At 53.1% G+C, this 19,965-nt stretch overlaps 2 protein-coding genes across 2 annotated transcripts in view; both read left to right on the top strand.

Moving 5' to 3' along the window:
* Positions 1-23: 23 nt before the first annotated feature.
* On the top strand, positions 24-4,596 carry LOC126639659 (heme-binding protein 1-like). Its single transcript, XM_050314705.1, has 5 exons — positions 24-192; positions 309-394; positions 2,954-3,095; positions 3,229-3,412; positions 3,577-4,596. Exons 1-5 carry the CDS (start codon positions 45-47, stop codon positions 3,749-3,751), a joined length of 735 nt encoding a protein of 244 aa, XP_050170662.1. The 5' UTR covers positions 24-44; the 3' UTR covers positions 3,752-4,596.
* A 2,160-nt stretch (positions 4,597-6,756) lies between these two features.
* PTK7 (protein tyrosine kinase 7 (inactive)) overlaps positions 6,757-19,965 on the top strand; it is a 37,177-nt gene continuing 23,968 nt past the window's right edge. Inside the window, exon 1 of the mRNA XM_050314704.1 lies at positions 6,757-6,838. Within this exon, the coding sequence (XP_050170661.1) occupies positions 6,793-6,838 (46 nt within the window). The 5' untranslated portion in view covers positions 6,757-6,792. The remainder of the gene's footprint in view (positions 6,839-19,965) is intronic.

The raw sequence follows: 19,965 nt of genomic DNA, 5'->3' as shown, positions 1-19,965 counted from the left end.
GCGTGCGGGGCGGTGCCGCTGGCGGGCCGTTCCCGGCGGACGCGATGGCGCGGATCACGCTGGAGGACCTGGAGGGGCTGGGCGAGGAGCCCGAGGACGGCGGCGACAGCGAGGACGACCAGGAGGAGCAGGGCCGGCTGTTCGCGCACTGGGAGGCCGTGGCCAGCACGCACCGAGTGAGCCTGCCCCGAGGTGAGCGCCGGGCCGCGGGGGTGGCGCGGGCCCGCCGGGGCTGACGGCACGGACCGGGACTCGTCCTGCGCTGCGGCCGGGGCGAGCCTCGTCTCTCCTGTTGCTTTGCCTTGCAGACATGGCAGGCCCGATCGCCCAGATGGCCCGGCACAGCCAGGCTCGCGAGCCTGTGCCGTACGTGTCCCTCTCGCAGCACGGGAAGGTGAGGCCGGACCCTCCCCGCACACCCGGGTGTTCGCCCGTGGTGAGGCAGGCTCCGGTGCCGCTGCCGGCCCGGGGAGCAGGAAGAGCCTCTCCCTGGCGGGGGAGGTGGCCCTGTATCACAGGCGCGCACCAGCCTCACAAGAGGTTCCCGCAGAAGCATCCCAGGATGGCACCTCTGGATCGGTGCAGTATTCTGGTGTTCCTGTATCTCCTCCTCTGTAGAGTAATGGCAGTGCTCAACTTCCCGGCCTTTATTTCAAAATTGGACTAGTCCTGCTGCTTTTTCTGGTCTTCTGACTTCCAGCTGTCTCCTTTACCAACCTGTCCTCTGCTGGGGTGGGCACATCCAAGAGAGCGAATTTTCATCTCCGAGTCTGCTCCCTGCCTTGCTCAAAACTCCTCACTGCATAGCTCAAAGTCCTGCTGGCTTTGTGTTTGTGCTGGTTATGTGGCTGCTGGTGGAGCTGGAGCTGTCAGCTGCCACAAGATAAATATGGTTCTGTGGGGAACGCAGGGCCTCTGGCCCTCGTCGTCAGACCTGAGCATGTGTTGTTAGTTGTCACAGCTGCCGATCCAAACACGGTATCTTCGGCCTGAAAATCTCGTCTCCATGCTGGTCAAGTTGCACGCTTCCTCTCATCTCTTGCACATAAGGGTGCTTCTGAGCTTTGAGAAACAACTGCTTGTAAGACTGGTTCCTGTGTCTCTGCAGGCCTGGTTCGGCTTGCTACCCAAGACATCTGTCAGTTGTCCTCTATATGAGGAGAGGTTAACCAATTTTTTCTGGGCTGAGGTCCAGCACTCCCTGTAAAACATGTCTGAGCATGTGGGTTGTGCAGCTCTGAACTGGGGCTTCACCACACTCCCTCTTTCCCTGTTCTTCTGGTCCCAGGGACTTAATCTGGCCTCTTCTCCACCTTCATTGATCCCAGGGCAGGAATGGGGCCCCAGGACTTTGTGGGAACTGATTTTTTTGTTGCCTGAAGATCTTCTGTGCCTGGGGAGAATTCTTGGAGTTTGAGGTTGGATGAGAAGAGCCACTTCCTGGCATTAATGCTGAGGGGACTTTGGAGCTGGGCTCTTAGGGACACATTTCCCAGGTTCAGGCAGGTCATTAGTATTTGTTGCTTCTCCTGAGCTATCAGTGCTACAAGCCCTCTCAGAGGCAAGTGAATTTCTATGCCACCTACAGTGCTGTGCTCTGTTGGTACTCAGTCAAATTCCCCAGCTCACATTGCAGGGACCTGTTGCTACTGGATCTGTGTGAAGCACCTTCAATATTTCTTTTGGCCAAGTCTTGTCTGGAGTGGTGGTGCTTAATATAAGAGTCAGGCTGTGGCATACCCTGCTGTTGTGACTTGCTGGGTTGATGGGTTTATTTGCAGATGATCTGGCAGATGAGAGTTGCAAACAGTGTAGAGGGACTGGTGGTTTTCTTGCTTGGAAAATACTTTTGCTCTGCTCTGCTTTGCTTGGTGGGACAGTAGCTGGCATGGCCACAGCTAAAAGGGTGAATGCTGGCTGGCCTGCAGTGTTTTGGGGCACTCTTACTGGCATCTGACTGATGCACACCAGTAGGCCAGATGCCTTTCTTCTGCCTTTGGTTTGGCTCTCAGAGGCCTGATGTGGGTGGAGGCACAGGGAGGCTGCATTCACTGTTGAGTCTGGTCACAGCTTCCTGGCTCAATCACTGCCAGCACAGCTGTGGAAGCAAGAAGTTTGAGAAGATACGCTGAGCTCTGTGGAACACTTTAATCTGGCTGAAGAACAGGAGAACAGCAGGAAGATAGGTGCAACTTCCCAGCATCTCTTTATGTGTTACCTGTGATCACAGACGTGCCATGAGCTGAACTATGAGCATATCCAGCTGCAATTTTCCCACTCCTCTTGCCTCGCTTCTGTGTTGGCTTTGTCCAGAAGACTGGACATTCTGTCTTGGAAACAGAGATTCTAACCCATCCCACGAAGTTGTCCTCTCTGCACCAGCTGGGTTCATGTCTCTTCTCCTTCCTATCACTTCTTGGTATGGGGGAAGGATCTGAGAGGAGCTTTGTTCCAGTCTTCACAGCTCTTCTGGATGCTAGAGCGCTTCTGCCAGATTTTCCCCTCTACTAGGTGGGAGTCTTTTTGCTTGTTATCTTCTGTGCATACAGTGTTCCAAGGAAAAGGCACTGTACCTGAGAATAACGTCAGCCTTACTGGAGGCCTTTGGGTGCCTGGAATCAGGAACATCCTTGTGAGTAGGCAGGACAGAGGATGCACTGCATTCCTTGTGCATGCCAGGAGCCTCCAGACCCCCTTGCGCCCTGTCCTTTGTCTGTGCCTTTCCTTTTGCTGACTTTTGCCCGGTGCTCTTAAGTATCCTTGTCTGAAGTATGCGTGATGCCAGCTCTCCTTGCCTTCTTTGTCCTTCTCTGCCAGCTGATTAGCAGAGGGGCTTGTTTCGGCAGGGTTGTGTCTCCCCGCTTCTTGCCTGTCAGTGTTGGTTTTCCACCCAAGTACTGCAGTGTTGTCAGCGCGCTTAACTCTGACTTGGCTTCTCTGTGGCCTGTTTCAGTGCGAGGAAGCAGCCTATGAGGAGCGGCAGTACCCAGCTGGGAAGTGGGCGTGTGTCACCAAGGGGGAGCCCATGTATGAGCAGAGCATCTCCATGAGCTTCATGAAGCTCATGCGCTACATCTGCAAAGAGAACTCTGTAGGTGTGTGCAGGCAGCGGCTGGAGGGGCTGGCAGGCTGCACAGAGGGAGGGCTTTGCCACTGTCCCATCTGAAGTGGGGAGAAGGGCTGCCACTTCTGACCCACCTGTCTCACTGTCTTCCTGCCTCCTTCTAGGTTGCTATCTGGGCATGACAGTCCCAGTGCTCAATGAAATCCACCTGACCAAAGATGAGACCGAGCTGGAGCGTGAGGTCGTAACTGCTTATTATCTCCCAGCAGAGTTCCAGCAAAACCCTCCTGTTCCCATGGACCCTGAAATCCACATCACTGAGAGGGCACCGCTCCGGGTTATAACCAGGTGACCTCAGCACCAGAGGTGTTTTCTCAGCTCAGCAGAGATGTACAAACTCCCTGCATGGCTGCTGTGGTTCCTTGGGCAGAGGGATGGGAGCCCTGGTTGTGGGAAGGGTGAATGTGCTGGCTCTGTTACTTACATTGCTTACGTTGCTTCCTTCGCTGCAGGGTTTTCTATGGGATGACCACTGAAGAGACAATTCTGCGGGAGATCAGTCTCTTCTGGGAGCTCTTGGGCTCCACAGACACTGTGCTCCGGGAAACCTACATTGTGGCTTCTTATGAAAATCCCAGCATCCCTCAGCGCCGCAATGAGATCTGGTTCATCTGCCGAGCAGAGTGAGTCCCCTCTGTGACCACAAACCGTCCCGTGACTGGACCTGGTGCAGATGGCAGTTCTGACCCAAAGCAGATGGAGCACGTCCTGACAAAATGACAGACCAAGAGACTGTGGGGTGGGTTTGCAGCCTGCCCTGCAAGGGTCCTGCCAGGAGACATCCTGCCTGGTCTGCACTTCACCTGCCCCACAGGGGCCAGCTGAGGCTGGAGCTGGCACCAGGGACAATCTCTGCAGCAAGCTCCTGGTGGGAAGCGTGCGGTGGGGGCTCGTTAAGGTAGTGACCATGGGGGCTTGTGCAATGTGCTAGCCTGACCTGTGCTCCTCTCAGCTCTGAGCTGGGCTTGCAGAGCTGTGCCAGGCATGCTAGTGGGGCTTGTGATTGGCAGAATCACAAGCTGATGGTGTCTAGAAGGCAAATGAATGTGTATAAGGTGTGGGGCTCTATATGGCCTCTGGCCTGCTTCCTGTGAGAATGGCTTCCTATCCCGAACAGAGTCACTGAAACGCTGCTACAGGGACAGTGGGGTTTGAAGGGGGAAAGGGCTTGAATTCAGGTGCAAATCCTCAATGTTTCCTGCTGGGGTGGCTCTCTTTGGACTGTTGGATGCCTCCCTGGCTGTCACTCAACAGTCGTCAGCCAGGACTGGGGCGTTGGCAGCCTTTGTCCATCTGTTGTGGGTGCTCTTTTGCAGACCTGCTGCAAGCTGAGAGGGACAGGTCCTGACAGCAGCAGCTGTGGCACCACTGTGTGTTGTGCATTGATCAGTAAGTTTCACATCCGTGAACACCGTCATGCTTTCCTGGGGGAAGCTGGCAATGCCAACAGTAAATAAACCCAGCTCAAACCACTGCAGCTACAGATCACTGATGATGGGGATGTGGGGTGCGTGCGTTGGCTTGGGAAGAGGCTTGCTGTCTCCCTCCTGAAGATGCTCCAGGCTGCAAAGCTGTGGCTAATTAGAAGGGCTCTAATGTTTGCCTGGGTTATGACCATGTGTTAAGCCAAGCACAGCCTCTGCACTGCTGCACATGCTGCTTTTGTTGCTGCAAACAACTGTGGGCACACTCCCCTGCAGGTAAGGTGGTTTTCTGTTGGGTGGGGTCTGCTCTAGCCTCATTTTTCTCCATGCAAAAGTTGGGTCCTTTGGCTGTACTGCATGTGGGCTCCTGATCTTTGGGAATGAGAATTCTAATGTGACTGCACCTCATGCTGGTTGGCTGCAGAAACATGTACTTCTGCAGGGCTGTGTTTAACTGGCTTGGTGTTAAGGGGCTTGTGACTGCTTCTGACCCAGTTCCCAAGGCGTTTCCTCCTGCTGTGACTGAATGTGTGCTGTGTGCCTCACTGCCTGCTGCTGCTGCTGAAACTCTGGCTCTGGCCCTTTGGCCTTACGTTGCAGCTGGAGGGTAGAAATGGGGGGAAGGCCAGGGCCAACTCTGTGGTCTCACTTCCCTTTGCAGAACAGGTGGCTTCTGACACTCCTTTCTTTAGTCAGGTGCTGTTCACTGGCCTCTCCAGGCTGGCTTGCCTTCTGGCAGCAGGGAGTCTGGCTGCCTAGCTGGTGGCTGTGGGGAGAGTGGGGCTGAGCATGTTACACCCTTCTGTGCAAGGGAGCAAGGAAGCTTCAGGCAGAGTCTAGGCAAGCACAGCAAGGGCAGACAGTGGTTTCCTGGGTATCTTGTGGTGCAGTTCTTGTTCCTAGGGCACTAAAGGCAATAGGGACTGGGGAGATGAAGTGACAGCCTGCAGCTCTGGGGCTGATGTGGTAAATGTTCCTCAGACAAGTCATGATACCTGGGTCAGCAGTGCTGAACTCACTTTCCCTCCTGGAAAAAAGCCGCAATTCCCTTATGTGAGGCTAGGTCAGGTGGCTCAGTATCAGTAGGAGAGAAAGTGCCAGTGTGTATGGGAGAGAGACACTTTCTCTTACTACACATTAGCTGCTTTGCTTGTCCTGAGCTTGCAGATTGAAATAAAACTTCCTTTCTAGACCTTGTTGAATAGGGTACCACTTCCTCTGAGGCTTCTCGGTCCCCAACCACAACCAGAACAGCTTTTGGTGGCAGGAGGTGATGGCTTCCCTACAAGAGGGGACTGGTCTGTGGTTACCGGCAAAGTTTCGCGGCTGCATGCCCTGTGGGAGGAGCTCCGTGGTCTCCCAGGAGGTGGTAATGGAGGCTTCTGGTGCAGCACCAGGGTGGCACTGCTGGGCAGGGCAGCAGCACTCTCCAATCGTGTGCCACAGGTTTTGCTGAGTAAAGGCTTCAGCATCCTCTGTGGTGGATCCAGCAGTGCTCACGGGGATGCTGTGTGCCTGATGGTGAGTCTTCCACGCAGGACTAAAAGCAGTTAAGTATTTTGGAGGCTCAACAAACCGGCTGGAAAGCTGGTGTTCAGAGCTACAGCTGCCCAAGCCCGTGTTGCAGGACTGCAGCACATTCTTACCGGGGGCACTGGGTCGGGCAGAGAGGCCTGCAGCCTGAGCCCTGCAGATGGCCAGACCGGCTAATGCCTCGGCTCGGGCCCCGCAGAGGAGCAGCAAGGGGCAGGCAGTGCCTTTCTTGTGCGTGAGGCTGTGTCCCGCCCTCTGCCCCTAGCAGGGTGTGAAGCCCCTGGCTCCCTGCCGCCCCAGCGCCTTCACAGGGTCTCTCAGCGGTACAGACCGGAGCTCCTGCCATCAATTTAACAGCCCGACTACGAGGAGCCGCTGGGCAGGAAGGGAGCTCTGTCTCCTCCTGGCTGCTCCGGGCACGCCGTGTCCGGCAGGAGCGGTGCTCACGCCGCGCAGAGGCTCCCGGCGCGGCCCTTACGGTGCCGGGGAGGCTCGGCGGGGACGGCGCCTGCGAGCCTCTCGCATGGGGCACGGCGATGGCAGCACGGGGCGGTCTGAGCCCGGCGCCGCCCGCGGGACTCCGCTCCTCCCGACCCCACCCGGTTTCCGGTGGCTGCCCCTCCCCCGGAACCCCTCCTGGCGGCGGGCGGGGCGGCGGCGGCGGCATGGCTGGGGGCGGGCGGGCGCGCTGACCGGCGAGGGCTGCGGAGGATGGCGGCGGTGCGGGCGCTGCTGGTGCTGCTGCTGCTGGTGCTGGGTGAGTGCGGGCCGGGACAGCCGCCGCAGCCTTCCCCGCCCCGGGAATGCGGGCCCCGGCGGCCGGGTGGGGGCGGAGGGGCTTCGTGCCCCCTCTCGCGTCCGTAGCTGGGCCGCGGTGGGGCCGGCGGGGGGGCCTTGCGGCTGCCGCCGCCTCCGAGGCTGAAGGAGGTGCGGCCGTCCCCGGGGCCGAGCCTCCGGTGGTCCGTGCCCCCTCGGGCTGGGGAGGGGGGCTGCGTGGGGCCCTGTGTGTTCCATCCCGGGGGCGGCCGCGCCCCCGCCCCGCGCAGCCCCGGGAGCCGCCGGGGCGCCTCGCCCGGCTCTCCTTCCCCGGCGTGCGCCGGCTCGCCCTGCCCGCCCGCTCCTAGGGGGGAGCGTCGTGCCTAAATCCACAGGGATGCAAATGCGCCAGACATTTGCCGCCTGGGAGATGGCGAGCGGGCGTTCCCGGAGCAGCCGCGCTCTGGGGAGGACTCCCGGAGACCCCTCTAGCGAGGCTTGGCCCCGACCCGCGCCCCTTCGGACTCCGCGGGGAAAGCTGAGTCTGGGAAGGCTGTTTGCGTGCAGTGGTGGGTGGTTTTCCTATGAAATGTGCTCAGATCAAAACTCGGAGAACAAACAGCGGGCACGCGAGGGGGTTCCACCCGTGGAGATTGACCTCCCGGCTGCTGGAGGGGTTTTGTCCCTTGCTGAGCGCATCTGGATGAGCCCTCTTCCCCGCCCCCCGTGCCACCCTCCTTGCCGTGTAGGGTGTGAGCCAGCGTCCCTGCCCTGTCCTAGCTCTGCGGCCCGTTGGTTTTCCTGGCTGCTGCCTTTCACATTGTCCAACTCCAGCCACAAAGCCCAGGCCCACCTTCCCTCGCTCTGCTTCATGGTGTTTCTCCCCATTGGCCTCTTAGCACCGATTCCCTTGTCTAAGGAGCCCAAGGTCTTGGCTGTGGCATGAGAGCCGCAGGGGCTGTGAACTGGTTTCCAGCCTGGCTTTGAAAGGTCCCACGGCTGCCCCATAACAGACCACTTTGTTTTCTTTGCTTGGGAGCCCTGCAGGTGGGGAGGGTCCTGCGTGCTGCTTGTAGCCATTTGCAGTCCCTGCTGTCTCACTGTGCACAGTTGTGGAGATTACTTTCCAGTTTCTGCTGCAAAATCAAGAGCAATCTTAGTTTAGCACCTGGGTAGGATACTATCTCTGAGGGAAAGATATCTATAGCGCTTCTGCCCTTCCATATCTGGAGGTGTGGCTGAGCCGTGCTGCCAGGCGGTAAGTATTGTCCAATTTACAGCTGATAAGCACGAAAAGCAACGCTTACTTAGCTGATTAGCACCGTGATTGCACCGCGCCTTGGCAGCCTCCTGGGAAGGCTGTTTCTGGCGGGGGAGTGCGTGCTTAGCTTGGGCCCTGGTTTGAAGCCACAGGGCCCTGTGAACCTGCCACGGCATTCAGCTAGCTGCCAGCAGGCCACTACATCCCACAGCTGGTATGTGCAGACCAGCCTGTGAGGGCTGTCTGCTGCCTTTCCTACCAGCGCACTCCACTCTACGGTTGCTGGAGTTTCTGTGCAACTCCAAGCATGTACACTCCTCCTGTTGTTTCTCTTGCTGAGCAGGATCATGTCCTACAACACTGGGAGGAACACACTGCTGTTGGGCTCACAGTCACAGAAAAATCTCAGATGGCGAAACATAATGTTTGACATCTAGGTTTTTACGGGCTAGTGGTAAGTTTTATGGGCTGCAGGGCACTGTCTTCCTTTGCCTGTAGATGCTGTTTGGAAAGAGCACTGGGCAAAGACCTGTGAGGCCTGGAGGCCCATGCAGATCCTTTGCAGAAGTGCTTTTTTCCTTTTCAGAAGTGCTCGGTGCCTGGACTGCTGGTCCTTGTTCCTCCATTTCCGTTGTTCAGTGAAGCTGTGATCTTTCTGGCAGTGGCACTGCAGCATGCCAGATGTGTGCTGACTTCTGCTGGAACATCTGGTTGAAATGCTAGCAGAGGAAATATTTGCTGAGTCAACTTTTCTTTGAAGTGAAAAAAACCCCAAAAGGTTGATTTTGTTCTGGAAATGCTTCCACGTCCTGGTGGTGAGCTCTATGTTTCTGTATGGCAGTACTTTTCTCATGTTTGCTAGCAAACCCGGTCTTAAAGAAGAAAATTTCTGAAGATGGGAATGATCTGATCCCTCTTAGGACTTGACTGTGTTCAGATGGGGCTCTAGGCAGGCTGGAACCCCGATGTGGCTTCAAAGGCACAGCAGCTCCATAGTCGTGGCCATAGGCACTTCTTTGTCTGCCCAGTGGGGTCCTGAACCACGGTGAGCTGGCACTGATCAGAGGGTTGTCATGTTCTGCATCCTTTAAAGATGTTCTCTGAGCTCTTAATTGATCTGGAATGAAGCCGTCTTCTAAAGGCAGATGGGCAGACTTTTAAACTGCATCGAGCACCCTGTATTTAGTTGCGTGCTGGGTGATGAACACTTGCCGGCTGAGAATATGTTTCCTCTCAGTCTGCTGAATACCTCTTGCTCAAAGGAGGCAAGTGGATGGCAGCTCGTCTCTGCTAGATGTTTGGCCAAGGCCTGGTCCATGTTGCATCAGTGTATGTGTCCTAGGAGGGTAGGGTGGACTTTTTCTAAAGGCCATGGAGCTCAAGGGGAATGGAGGAAAGAAGGTAGGAAAGAAAAGAGTCTGGCTTTGGGGCAGTGGACAAGAATGCAAGGACCAGTTTGGCTGTAAGCGATGAGGCACTTCAAAAAGATTTGAAGGCTGTGAGGCCTGGTTACAGGTATTTGCTAGGGGATCTTTACATGAATATTTTTCTTGCCTTCTTTTCAATTCATCTGCTATTTAAGTTGCGAAGATCAAAGCTGTATTCCAGCAAGCTCACGTGGACTTAAGTAAATAGCTGGACCTAGTACACCTCTTTCCAGTGAATAAACACTCTTTCCTCTCTGAACATTTTCAAGCATACCTCTCAGGCCTGGAATGCAAAATATTTCACATTAGCAGTGGGTGTTTCCACTACTTTCGATATTTGGGAACTTGGAACAAATGCTTATTTAGCAGCGGACAAACTTAGTTACAAACGTACCCTTTGTGAAGGCAGTCGCTGCTGCGGTGTTTGCAGGGAAATTCCCCTGAGGCTGGGGGACATGCGATTGTTTGTCCAGACCACAAGGAGCAGTTCTAGTTCTCCTAATGTGGTCTCCCGGGCTGGGACAGGCAGCTCTTTGGAAGCATGGAGGGCAGCGAGACCAACAAGATGCTTGGCAGATGCACAGGAACATTCTTCTTGGTGAGGTTGCACAGGGTGTTAACTTTGGGTTTTGGTGGGGTTTGCAAAGGCTGTGAACCAACACAGTGGATTTTGCTATGTAAGTGAAAGAGGCAGGCCCACAGGTGAACACCTTTGGCATGGCAATACCTCCTGGAGAAGGCTGATAGTGCCTGATGTGGGAGAAAGACAACTGTAGTGTTTTTTACCTTTATAAGAAATCAACTGTGTCTTGAGGAAGAGGGGCAGGAGAGATGAAGAAATGATGATTTGACAACTGACCGAAAGAAAGACCAACAAAGTGGTTCTTGGGCCTCAGGGTACATTTCAGCGTGGCAGAGGTGCCAGGGTGGGTGGCCTGATTCCATGTCAGGCTTCTTGCTTGGAAGATGTTGGGAGGTGTCACCTGAGAGCTACTTGTAAGTGCTTTTTAGTCTGCTAGAAGAGCAGATGTTGTATTGCACAGTGGGGTTAAAAGGTAGTGTACCTTATGTACTGGCTTGCCTGAAATAAGCAATCCCACTACTGGACATGGAAGGATTTGTTTTCTGAGAGAGACTTTATAGGAAGGAGGTAGGGATGCTGCAGATTTTCAGGTTTTTCATATGGCTGCTGCTCTAGCAGCAGCCACTCCTTGGGCTTTGCCGTAGTTTGGAGGCTCTGCCTGTGGTTCATGTCTTGTTCCTCGTGTTCTTGTGAGCTTTCAGCAGTCCAGAAATGTGTATCTCTTGCATTTTTAGGGAGGCTGTTCAGAGGGAGTTGCAAGTAAGAGGGGGACCCTGGGATCTTTTAGAAACCTGTTTGCTTGCTTCCTAATGCCAAAGCTATTGAACTGCAGCACAAGGAAGGAACACATTGATTTTGGAGGATGTGGCCAGTTCAGAGTCCTGTACTTCTACCTCCTTCATCCTACCAGACCCTGTCAGGATCTGCTGTGCTGGTTGTGTTGATGAGCTGTCAGCTCTGTCCTTTTCCCTGCCTGTCACTGTGAGATCTGATCCAGAGGCTGCTTTTCTGCACTGTGAGGGAACAGTGTCCAGTCACCTCTCTAGTCATACAGGGCCAGCAAATCCACCTTTGCACTGCAATGGGAACTGTTGCTGTTTGGTTTAGAGGACAGCTGGTGTCCCTAAAAAAGTACCAGACTGAAGGATCATCATTCTGGAGAAGACCATCTCATATTCCTGTGCTTTCTGAATATATATACATATATATATATATATCACTTGGCAGGCAGTAGAAGGCAAAAGAGCTTGTAAGGTATATTGTTATACGAGTGTAGGTTGGTTTGCAAACTAGACCAGAATCCAGCTTTGCAGGAGGCACATGAGTCTCAAGAAGTGAAGTACTGGAAGAATAGGTGTCTGGGGTTTCTTCTGGAAATGGGCAAATGCTGGTTGTAGTCTTGTGGGCTCTTAAGGATGGAGGCACGTTCAGTGTTTTAAGCAGCTGCAGCTCTCCATGTCCAGCCTGTGGATCTGGGTGCTGCTTAAATAGAGGTTGAATAGGTTTGTCCAGTATTTCCTCTTGCCTCTGCTTTGGTGCATTGCAGCATGGTGAGGATGAACCCATGCCACCCTGTCAAGACAAGGACTCCATTTCTGGTTATTCCTTTGTTCCAGGGCAACACTTGGCAGCAAGCACTGCTCTGTGTTTACCTGTGTCTCCTTTTAATCTGTGCAGCCCTTGCCGAGTAGCTGTGGAAGATCTTCAAGCCAAACACAAGTGGTCTTTGTTTCAAAGCAACAATTTGTGTTGGCAGCCTGGTCTGCAGCGCATGTGCTTTTCATTTACTGCTGCTCCAGCTCCATTTCTCACTCTTGCCAGCTCTTTTTTAAACTTAATACAAAAATGTTTTTCCTGAGCTTAGAAGGTTGAGCCGTACAGTACTTCTAGTCTTAATTTACGCCCTGACATTTTCAGGGAACTGGTCTGTTCTGTGACCAGACAGAGACTGCTTCCCTCTGCTCTGAGAAGTAACTAACACATTCTGTCTGATCAACAAAGATAGAGGCAAGGGGGCACTTCAGAGTGGTTTACAAGTTTCTAAAAGCCTGTTCTGTGTGCCTGGGATGAGGAGTTCTGGTGTGCCTGCCCAGCTCTGACCACTCCCGAGCTTGCTTGTCTTAGAGTAGTTCGGGAAAGTTGATGGGTAGATGCTTTTGTTGATACTCTTTGCAGACTGTTAATGCCTGAGGCTGCTCCTTTTATTTGATTAGCTTTCAAAAATCCATCTTCTATTCTCTGATTTTGCCCCTCTGCAATTGTTCTGCAAGGGCTTCTTGTGAAAATGTATTCTAATCCTTAAACTTATAGGTGACATCCAGGCAAAGGCCTATGTTGTTACTTAAAACATTTTTGTTGGTAGTGAACAGATGACTGCTGAGGTGTTCAGGTGCCCCAGAGAGCGGAATGAAAGCTAGCCAGGTCCAACTGCAAAATTCAGGACGGAACAGTGCAATGAGGAGTACTCATGAAGTCCTGTCCCCTTGCACAGCAGGTCCACAGACTGTGTGTCTGGAGAGGAGGCATGACTGTTTTTAAACTGCTGATTCCTTATGTGAGATGGTGCTTGCCAGTGGGATACCAGTGGTCTGTCTTCTTGTCAAATGAAACTCTGATTTGAATGGAGCAGGCAGGAAGTTCAGTGTTTGTGGGTTGTGTGTGTGCACAGGGCCCCTGAGTGTGCATGAATTGAATCAACCGCTGTCAGGTGGCCTGGACCTCTGTGAGGTTGGGATGTCTTGGGTTGATGCTTGTATTGTGCAGGATGATGAATGAAGAAAACTGATAGGAGTAGATTTCTGTCTGGAAAGTGGCGTGACACATTTAATTTCAGGGCATGAACCTTCCCTCTCAGGAAGGCAAGATGTTGCATACTGGGAGAAAGTGATGACACAGGATTGCTGTGTGTTCTGGGAGCTGGTGCAGAAAGGGGCTAGGGCTTAAGTGAGTGAGGATTACAAGTCTACGTGTATTTCAGCCCCTGTTTGACCTATGTTGAGTTCTTAGGTGACTTCTCTCCAGGAAGACAGCAGTATCCATGAGTGCTGTGCACTCAGACCTCAGTGCTAGTGGCAGGTGTTTGTTTCCAGAGCAGCTCTAAGGTGACAGGCTTTATAACTTTTCCTCTCCTGTGATGCTGTTGTGAAATGAGGTTTGTCCCAGCATCAGGATTTTACACCCTGAAGAGCAGAGAAGAAAGACAGTGCCCTACTGCAGTCAATTTGGGCACACTGGCAAGTTGGCTCTGTCCTCCATCCCCCTAGAAAGCCAGACGAGTCTCTCCCCAGAGCCATGGCATGTGAAGGCCAAGTACCATTGTGGCTGCAGAGGGGTGGCTTATGTGCCTCTGGACAGCCCTGCAGGGGGTTGGTTGTCCTTGCTGTCCAGCGATGTTGGCATAAGATAGGCACAGTATTGCTTAAGACCAGCTAAGAATGCTCTCCTCACTACAGTTGCTCATTGGCTTCTTTAAGAGCACAAAGGAAGCCATTGATTCAAACCGTGCAGTGGCTCTCCAAATGGTTAAAGGCAGGACAAGCTGTGGCTTGCAAGTTCCTTTATTGCTCTCTGTGCCTCGTGCTTTGGTGTGTGTCCTGGCTCTGCTGGGCCAGCCCATCGCTCACGTGGCACGGATTGGTGGGTGCTCCATGGTGCTGCCTCTGTTGGAGTCACTGGCAGTGCCTGGGAAGCTTTCATGGGAGAAAAGGTTATGGCTTTTGTCTTTCCCAGCAAAGACAGGACCAGAGAAGATAAAAACAGCTGGTCTTATAGGGTGCCACACAGGGCAGTGCATCCAGTGCTCCTTACCTGTTCATGGGAGCATAGATGGGTCTGTGCTGCTGAGGACGAGTCATTTAGTTGCCTCTGCCAAGAGGCCAACACTGTGAGTCTCCTTCAGCAGTTGCAGGAATTCTGCAATTTGTCTTGGACCAAAGAAAATAGCCCCTTGTGAGTTACTTGATGTTCTTTGTTCCTATCCATCTGTACTGCCTGCTGTAAATGCTGTGAGCCTGGGACACATCTGGGCACCTGGCAGGTGCTATGGGAGTGGCCAGTTCCTGGGCTGAGCTGCCTCCTGTAGCAGTGAGATGGCAGTGAGATCTTGTTTTGTGATCACTCTTTCCTCCAGCTAGGTTTGAACAGTTCTATATCCACCATATTCCAAGCAAAAACTGAGCTCCAAAGGCAACACGTTGTTTTTTTTTTTTCTCTGCTGAGTTCACTCCTGATGTCTCTCCCTGATGTTTTGTGTGTGTGCTCGCAGCCTTCAGAAGTGTAAGTGGAAGAGCTGCTTGCTGGGCCCTCACCAGCATTGACCCTCCTGCCCTGGTCCTGCCTCTGTCTTGCTGCCTCGTTCTGGCCCAAGTGCAGAGTTGTTCCTTTTCCAGCTGTGCCTCCTGTCTCCCCTTCTTCCTGATTCCTCTTCTGTATCCAGACCCACCATGGCATGCCAAGTCCCCTTCTCAGACTTTGCTGTTGCTTGGTTTCTCTCCAATGCCTGCCTCTGGGCACTGCTGTTCTGACAGGTGTGGCTGTGGCTTCCTCATCCCATCTTGAGATCACCTTTGTCTCCTTGAGCCAGGCCCCCGGTTTGCTATGGCTGGTGAGAAATCAGAGCAGAGCTGGTGCAGGGCTACTGCGATGTTCAGGTGGATCTTGGAAATCACAAGTCTTTTTTGAGAAGAATTTTCCTCTTAGCTGAAGAAATGTCTCAAAGCCATGTGGCCTGAAGGAGAAACCATTAATCTGAATGGTTAACATTTTGGCAAGGAAAAAACAAGACCGTCATACTGGGCATCGCTCAGCATCACATTTTGTTTCTGTGGCCTTTCTGGGATTTGGCCCTGCTTCTCGCTGGCTGAGGATCCATTCCTGCAGACAAAGGCCTGTCATGGATTTGATGGAGCAATCCATTTTACCTGGGTTGCTGAGTGATCAGCCATAGTGATAGGCACCTGCAGACATTTCAGCACATCTTCTTGCTTTCCAGGACCTGTTGGGTGTCTGTTACCACTGCTTGTGTGCTACCTTAGCATTTGATTGCTTAGGATGTCCAGGTACTCTTCATACTGGTAGGTTAGTGGCTGTCCAGTAAGAATTACTTGCTCTCCAGATATATTGGAATTAGCTTTTTTGCTGCAATGGAGGAAAGCACTTGTTTTTCAAGGAGATCTGGTTAGCATGAATTTCTGTCTCAGTGAGTCTGTTATAGCCAAGCTTTTCTTTGATTTGACACTGGGGCTTTGCATTAGCTCTATTTAGTGCAAGTGTTCTGCCTAGTTATTGATTTGTAAAATATTCCAGAAAGTGTCCTGCTTGCATATTCTTCTCACTCAGTGACTTTTTTCCATTTTTAGCTGAGATAATGTAGCAATGTCTCATAGAGAAGCTACCTTTTAATTAATATTGCATGAGGAGAGGAAATATTAGCTTCTCTCTCCTTTCCCATACTTGTGGCTTTTAATATAGATTCATAAATGACTTCAATGAAAATAAACAAGGAGCTTGTTCTTCTCTGTGCCCTCTTGGCTTTCAGAGGTGATACTGCAGGTTCAGCCTCCCTGGTGATGTTTCTCCCAGCAAGAAAAGTTCTGGACCACAGCGCTTCCCTGCACAACTGTAAATGATGATTGTGAAATGAGGCTGATCTTCAGCTTTCCGGCAATGAAAAGAGGAGGATTTAGGAGAAATCTGCAGACCTGTAGGACATAGTGGGAGACAGACAGGGGGAGTTGTGGATGATATTTTGTAGCCAGGTAGCGGTCAGTGCCACACAGATGAAAAATGGATGTGCAGTGCACAGCAGGCAGTATTTGTGAATTAGTATTCCTGAAATGCTTGTGAGGGTTGAAGTCATACAAACTCAGTGAGAAACCCTGGGCAAGCAGTCCATCCTCTTCAAGCTTCAGAGGCAGCCAGGGGTCAAAATCCAACAGTACAGAGCCCATATAAATAGGAGAGACACCAATGCAGCCAATGGAGTGGGGCCTATTTCAGGTGTCTCCTCAGTGCCTTTTTGTAGCAATTTTTAGTTTGCAGCACCGTGGTGGCTGCTAGGAAAAGCTCGAGTGAATTTGTTGTGAATGCCTCTCCTGGGAGCTTCTTCCCTTCCTGTGGGAGGGGAGCAAACAGGTTAAACCTTCAGTAAACCAGGTGGCAAACCAGGATGCTCCAGAGACCCGCTCACCTCCAGTGGGACCCACAACGCAGCTGTGCTCCGTGGGGAGTGCAGCAGCAGGATTACTCCTGATCTGCTGTTGTATGTGGCATTTCCCAACCTCTGCCTTCTCCTTGCTCCTAGGAAGGCAGAGTGGCTGAGAGCATGCTTGTGGGTGGGCTATGCAGAGACAGAAGCATGAAGGGGTACACGTCCCTGGAGCAGTTGCCAGCGCGTGGATGTCATTTTCAAGACTATAGCACTGGATGAACCATTTCTCCCATGAGCTGTAAGCTGTCTGGAGAGCTTGGCCAGCTGGATCTGCCTGGCTTCATGGCAAATCCATCTGAGTCTCTGCAGGCAGATAACTAAGGGAAACTTAGCTGTAAATATACTGCCATGACCTGGAGAGAGATTTAAAATATTTATCCTAGAGCAGAGCTTGGGATATAAATAAGCTCCCTGTCTGTTTCCCTGCACGCAAGGCTCAGAAGTGCAGCTGTCCCTTTGTCCCAGCTCTGGGAGTCCTCTTTGGGACTGGCAAGTTGCTCACGGGTGTCCATATGGATAGTGTAAACATGTAGCTGACAGCAAAATGGAGAGGGTATTTGCACTAGTGTGGATGTGAGTTCTTGACTGCACTTTCTGTCCTCTTGTTGCCCCTTCCCCCCGCAGCTGCTGCCCCTGCACTCAGGGTGTTTGTGGAGTTTGTTGGTGAGCTATGTCTTAGGGTCTGGCCAGGTAGGGTTGTAACCCTCCCCCTTGGTCCCCTGAGCAAGCAAGATCTGCAAGACATCCAAAGTGTATCCTAAGGCCAGCACCAGCACAGTTTTGGGTGGTGCTGGGAAGGTTTTAATCCTTTCAGTGGGTTTGGTGGCAGCAGGCAAAGCAGCAGCTCACTCAAGCACTTTCAGTGCCAAATATGCTTCATTCTCCAACAGTCCAGGGAGAGCAAATAGGCCTTGCTGGCAGGAGTGCATTGTGCCCAGTCCAGCCTTGGCTCAGGTGAGTAGGCACCTTGTTGTGCGGAGAGAACCTGGCTCTGAGCAGCAGCTTTGTCTTTTCCTATGGTGTATTGATGAAGCAACTGGCTTGGCTTGCAGGCCCCATGTGCATGCTGCTTCTCTTTGCACTGCTTCCCTTGCCCTGGCCTCTTCCCACCCCCACCCTTTTGTCTCTGCAGCCTGAGTTTCCATTCTCTGGAGTGGCTGGCTGGGGCTCCTGTTTGCTGAAGGGAAGTGCCAGACAGTTTTATGGAACTTCTTCTGGTTTTTCCCGTCATCTGGAACAGTGTTTCAGCTGGAAAAAGAAAAGCATGAAGCCCTGGCCAGAAGCTCCATCCACACACACAGTGCTGTTGTGGGGGAATCCCTCTTGGCTGGGCTTGGGAGGGCAGGAACAACGTCAGCCTTTGGCCCTCAGCCCAAGGGAAGGGATGTGAAGATGGATCAGCAAGCATTTGTATGATACCTGGAGGTGCTGGCCCCAGCTACCACGGGACGAGCTCTGAGCCACACAGACCTTGTGGGTGCAGCAATGCAGCCTCATTGCCACAGGGCCTCACCTTGCCTCCAGCTCAGGAATGCTGAGCCAGCTCTGTTGCAGCTCTTTCCTACTAGCAGGACCTGCCTGGCTGTTCAATACTGCCAGGCTCTCCTCTACCATCAGAGGCATTTTGCTTGGTGAAGTCTTTTGCATTCTCACATACCCCATTGTGGCAGAAGCGTCATTGTTCAAGGCCACTGCACAGGAAGCATGCGGTTCATCCTGGCTCCACTTGGCATCTGTCTACCATGTTTCCTGTAGCGAGAGAAAAGTGCAAATGCCTTTGCTGTGCTGGCCAGGGAGCTTAGCCTTCGGATCACTGTGTCTCCAGCCTGCCACATGCTGCCAGAAGTCATCATCTACTATTTATGAGGAAGCCAGAGAATTGCTCAAAGGCTCAGAGCGAGCCTGGGAGAGTCAGCTGGCCAGACTGGTGGGTGCAGCAAGCCTGCAGTGGTGCCGAGTCGCCCTTGAAACTTTTGTGTTTCTCACTGGGGCTTGGCAATGCAGCTGGCGATGTCTGCTTGAGAGCCTTTGGTTGATGCACCATTAAAGATGGTTTCATTGAGCCAACAGGATTCCCGTCTCCTGCACTGGGCTTGTGGCCTTCCTGTCTCACTTATTGCTCTGTTTCTGTTTATCTGCTATGAAGGTGTTATCCTGGCCTTCCTGGGAGTCCTGTGGCCACCGCTGCCTGTGCTGCTCAGCAAGCAGGCACGGGCTCACTTGCCTGACCAAAGCAAGCTTCCTTCTCCATAAGCCAGGAGCCAAGAGGTGCAGACAGCTGCCAGCATGCAGTTGTGCTCCGAGTGTTTGGGCAGGAGAAGTGGTGGACTGGCTGCCAACTCTGCCCTGTTCTTCTCCCAGCTGCGTGACTGCGGCACTGCACTCGTGGCTTGGGCTGGTTCTCTGGGCTGGGGGCTCGGGAGGGGTACCTGGGCTTTTCTTAGGGGCCTGAGACCACACAGTGGCCTCAGTGGCCCAGCAGAATGGCATCCTTTTGCTGTGTCCAGATGCGTCTCCATGGGGAGATGCCAATGCTTCCTCTTGCAGTGCTTGCCAGGAGCCTGGGCGGTAGCCCTGTTGCTTGGAGCGGTGTCAACCTGCTCCCAGGGCAGACAGGGAGCTCCTGCAGTGCCAAGGCCAGTTGTTCTGGTTCAGCAGCCCCAGCTGTTTCAGGGAGCCAAGGAGCTTGGCTACCATGGGGACTCCCCTCTCTTGCTCCAGCTTTTTCCTGTTTGAGCAAGGTGCTGAGATGTTGGGAGAGACTGTAGGGCAAGGTGCAGCTCAGCCCAGACACATCCTTCACAAAGACCACAAGTGAATCCTGCAGCCTTGGAGACAAACTGCGCAGCATGGCGTCAACCCTGCCAGCTTGGTTAAGCTTGCAGTGGAGTATTGGTTGGCAGCAGCCCTGCTGTGCTTGGGAACGAGTAGGAACCTCCCGAAATATTCCTATCGCTCTGTGGCTGCAGAGTAGAACCGTTGTTTGCTGTTCTTGCTCCTTGCCAAATCAACAGCTGGGTCTTGCCCCAGACCTTGCTCCCCACTACAGCCCTGTTCCTGACCGCAGATGGTATCATCATGTGCTGTTGCTTTGGGGTGGCTGCTGCCTGGCTTTGAGCACACAGGGAGGCAGGGTCTCTGCTCACTTCTGGTAAGGGTGAAGGCAGGGAGCTATGAAAGTTAAGGGCTGCAGAGTTCCTATGGCATAGTTAGGAAACACGGTTTGGGATAGTCTTGGAAGAAAGAAGCCTGAGGGATGTGTGGCTGAGGAGGGGGCTGGAATTCACAGGGTCTGGGCTGAGGAAGTAGAATGGGCAATGTAAGGAACAGAGGCAGGGAAGCCTCAAACTAGTTTGAACTGAGTGGGTGAGTGAGGTCAGTGCCAGGGTCTGTCTGTGCTGCAAGTGCTAGCAGCCATCTAGAGGAGTCTGCAGCTGTTTACCTGGGCTCGCTGTCCTTATGCTGAGCTTTTTTCTCAGTTATACTGTTTTTTTCTCCTGCAGCAGGTGTGTGAGCAGGACCTGCCTGCTTTGGGACTGGAGCTGTGTGTGGTAGCAAGCTCTTCCCATGGCCCAGCTGTACGCTAAAGTGAGCTCCGCCTTAGTGTCTGCTTCAGCAATTGATTTACGGTGTTCAAACCCCAGTGGCT

The sequence above is a fragment of the Myiozetetes cayanensis genome, unplaced genomic scaffold, assembly GCF_022539395.1.
Source record: "Myiozetetes cayanensis isolate MyiCay16 unplaced genomic scaffold, myiCay2020 scf2-11, whole genome shotgun sequence".
Lineage (NCBI taxonomy): Eukaryota > Metazoa > Chordata > Aves > Passeriformes > Tyrannidae > Myiozetetes > Myiozetetes cayanensis.
This window is presented reverse-complemented; position numbering and strand designations above follow the sequence as displayed.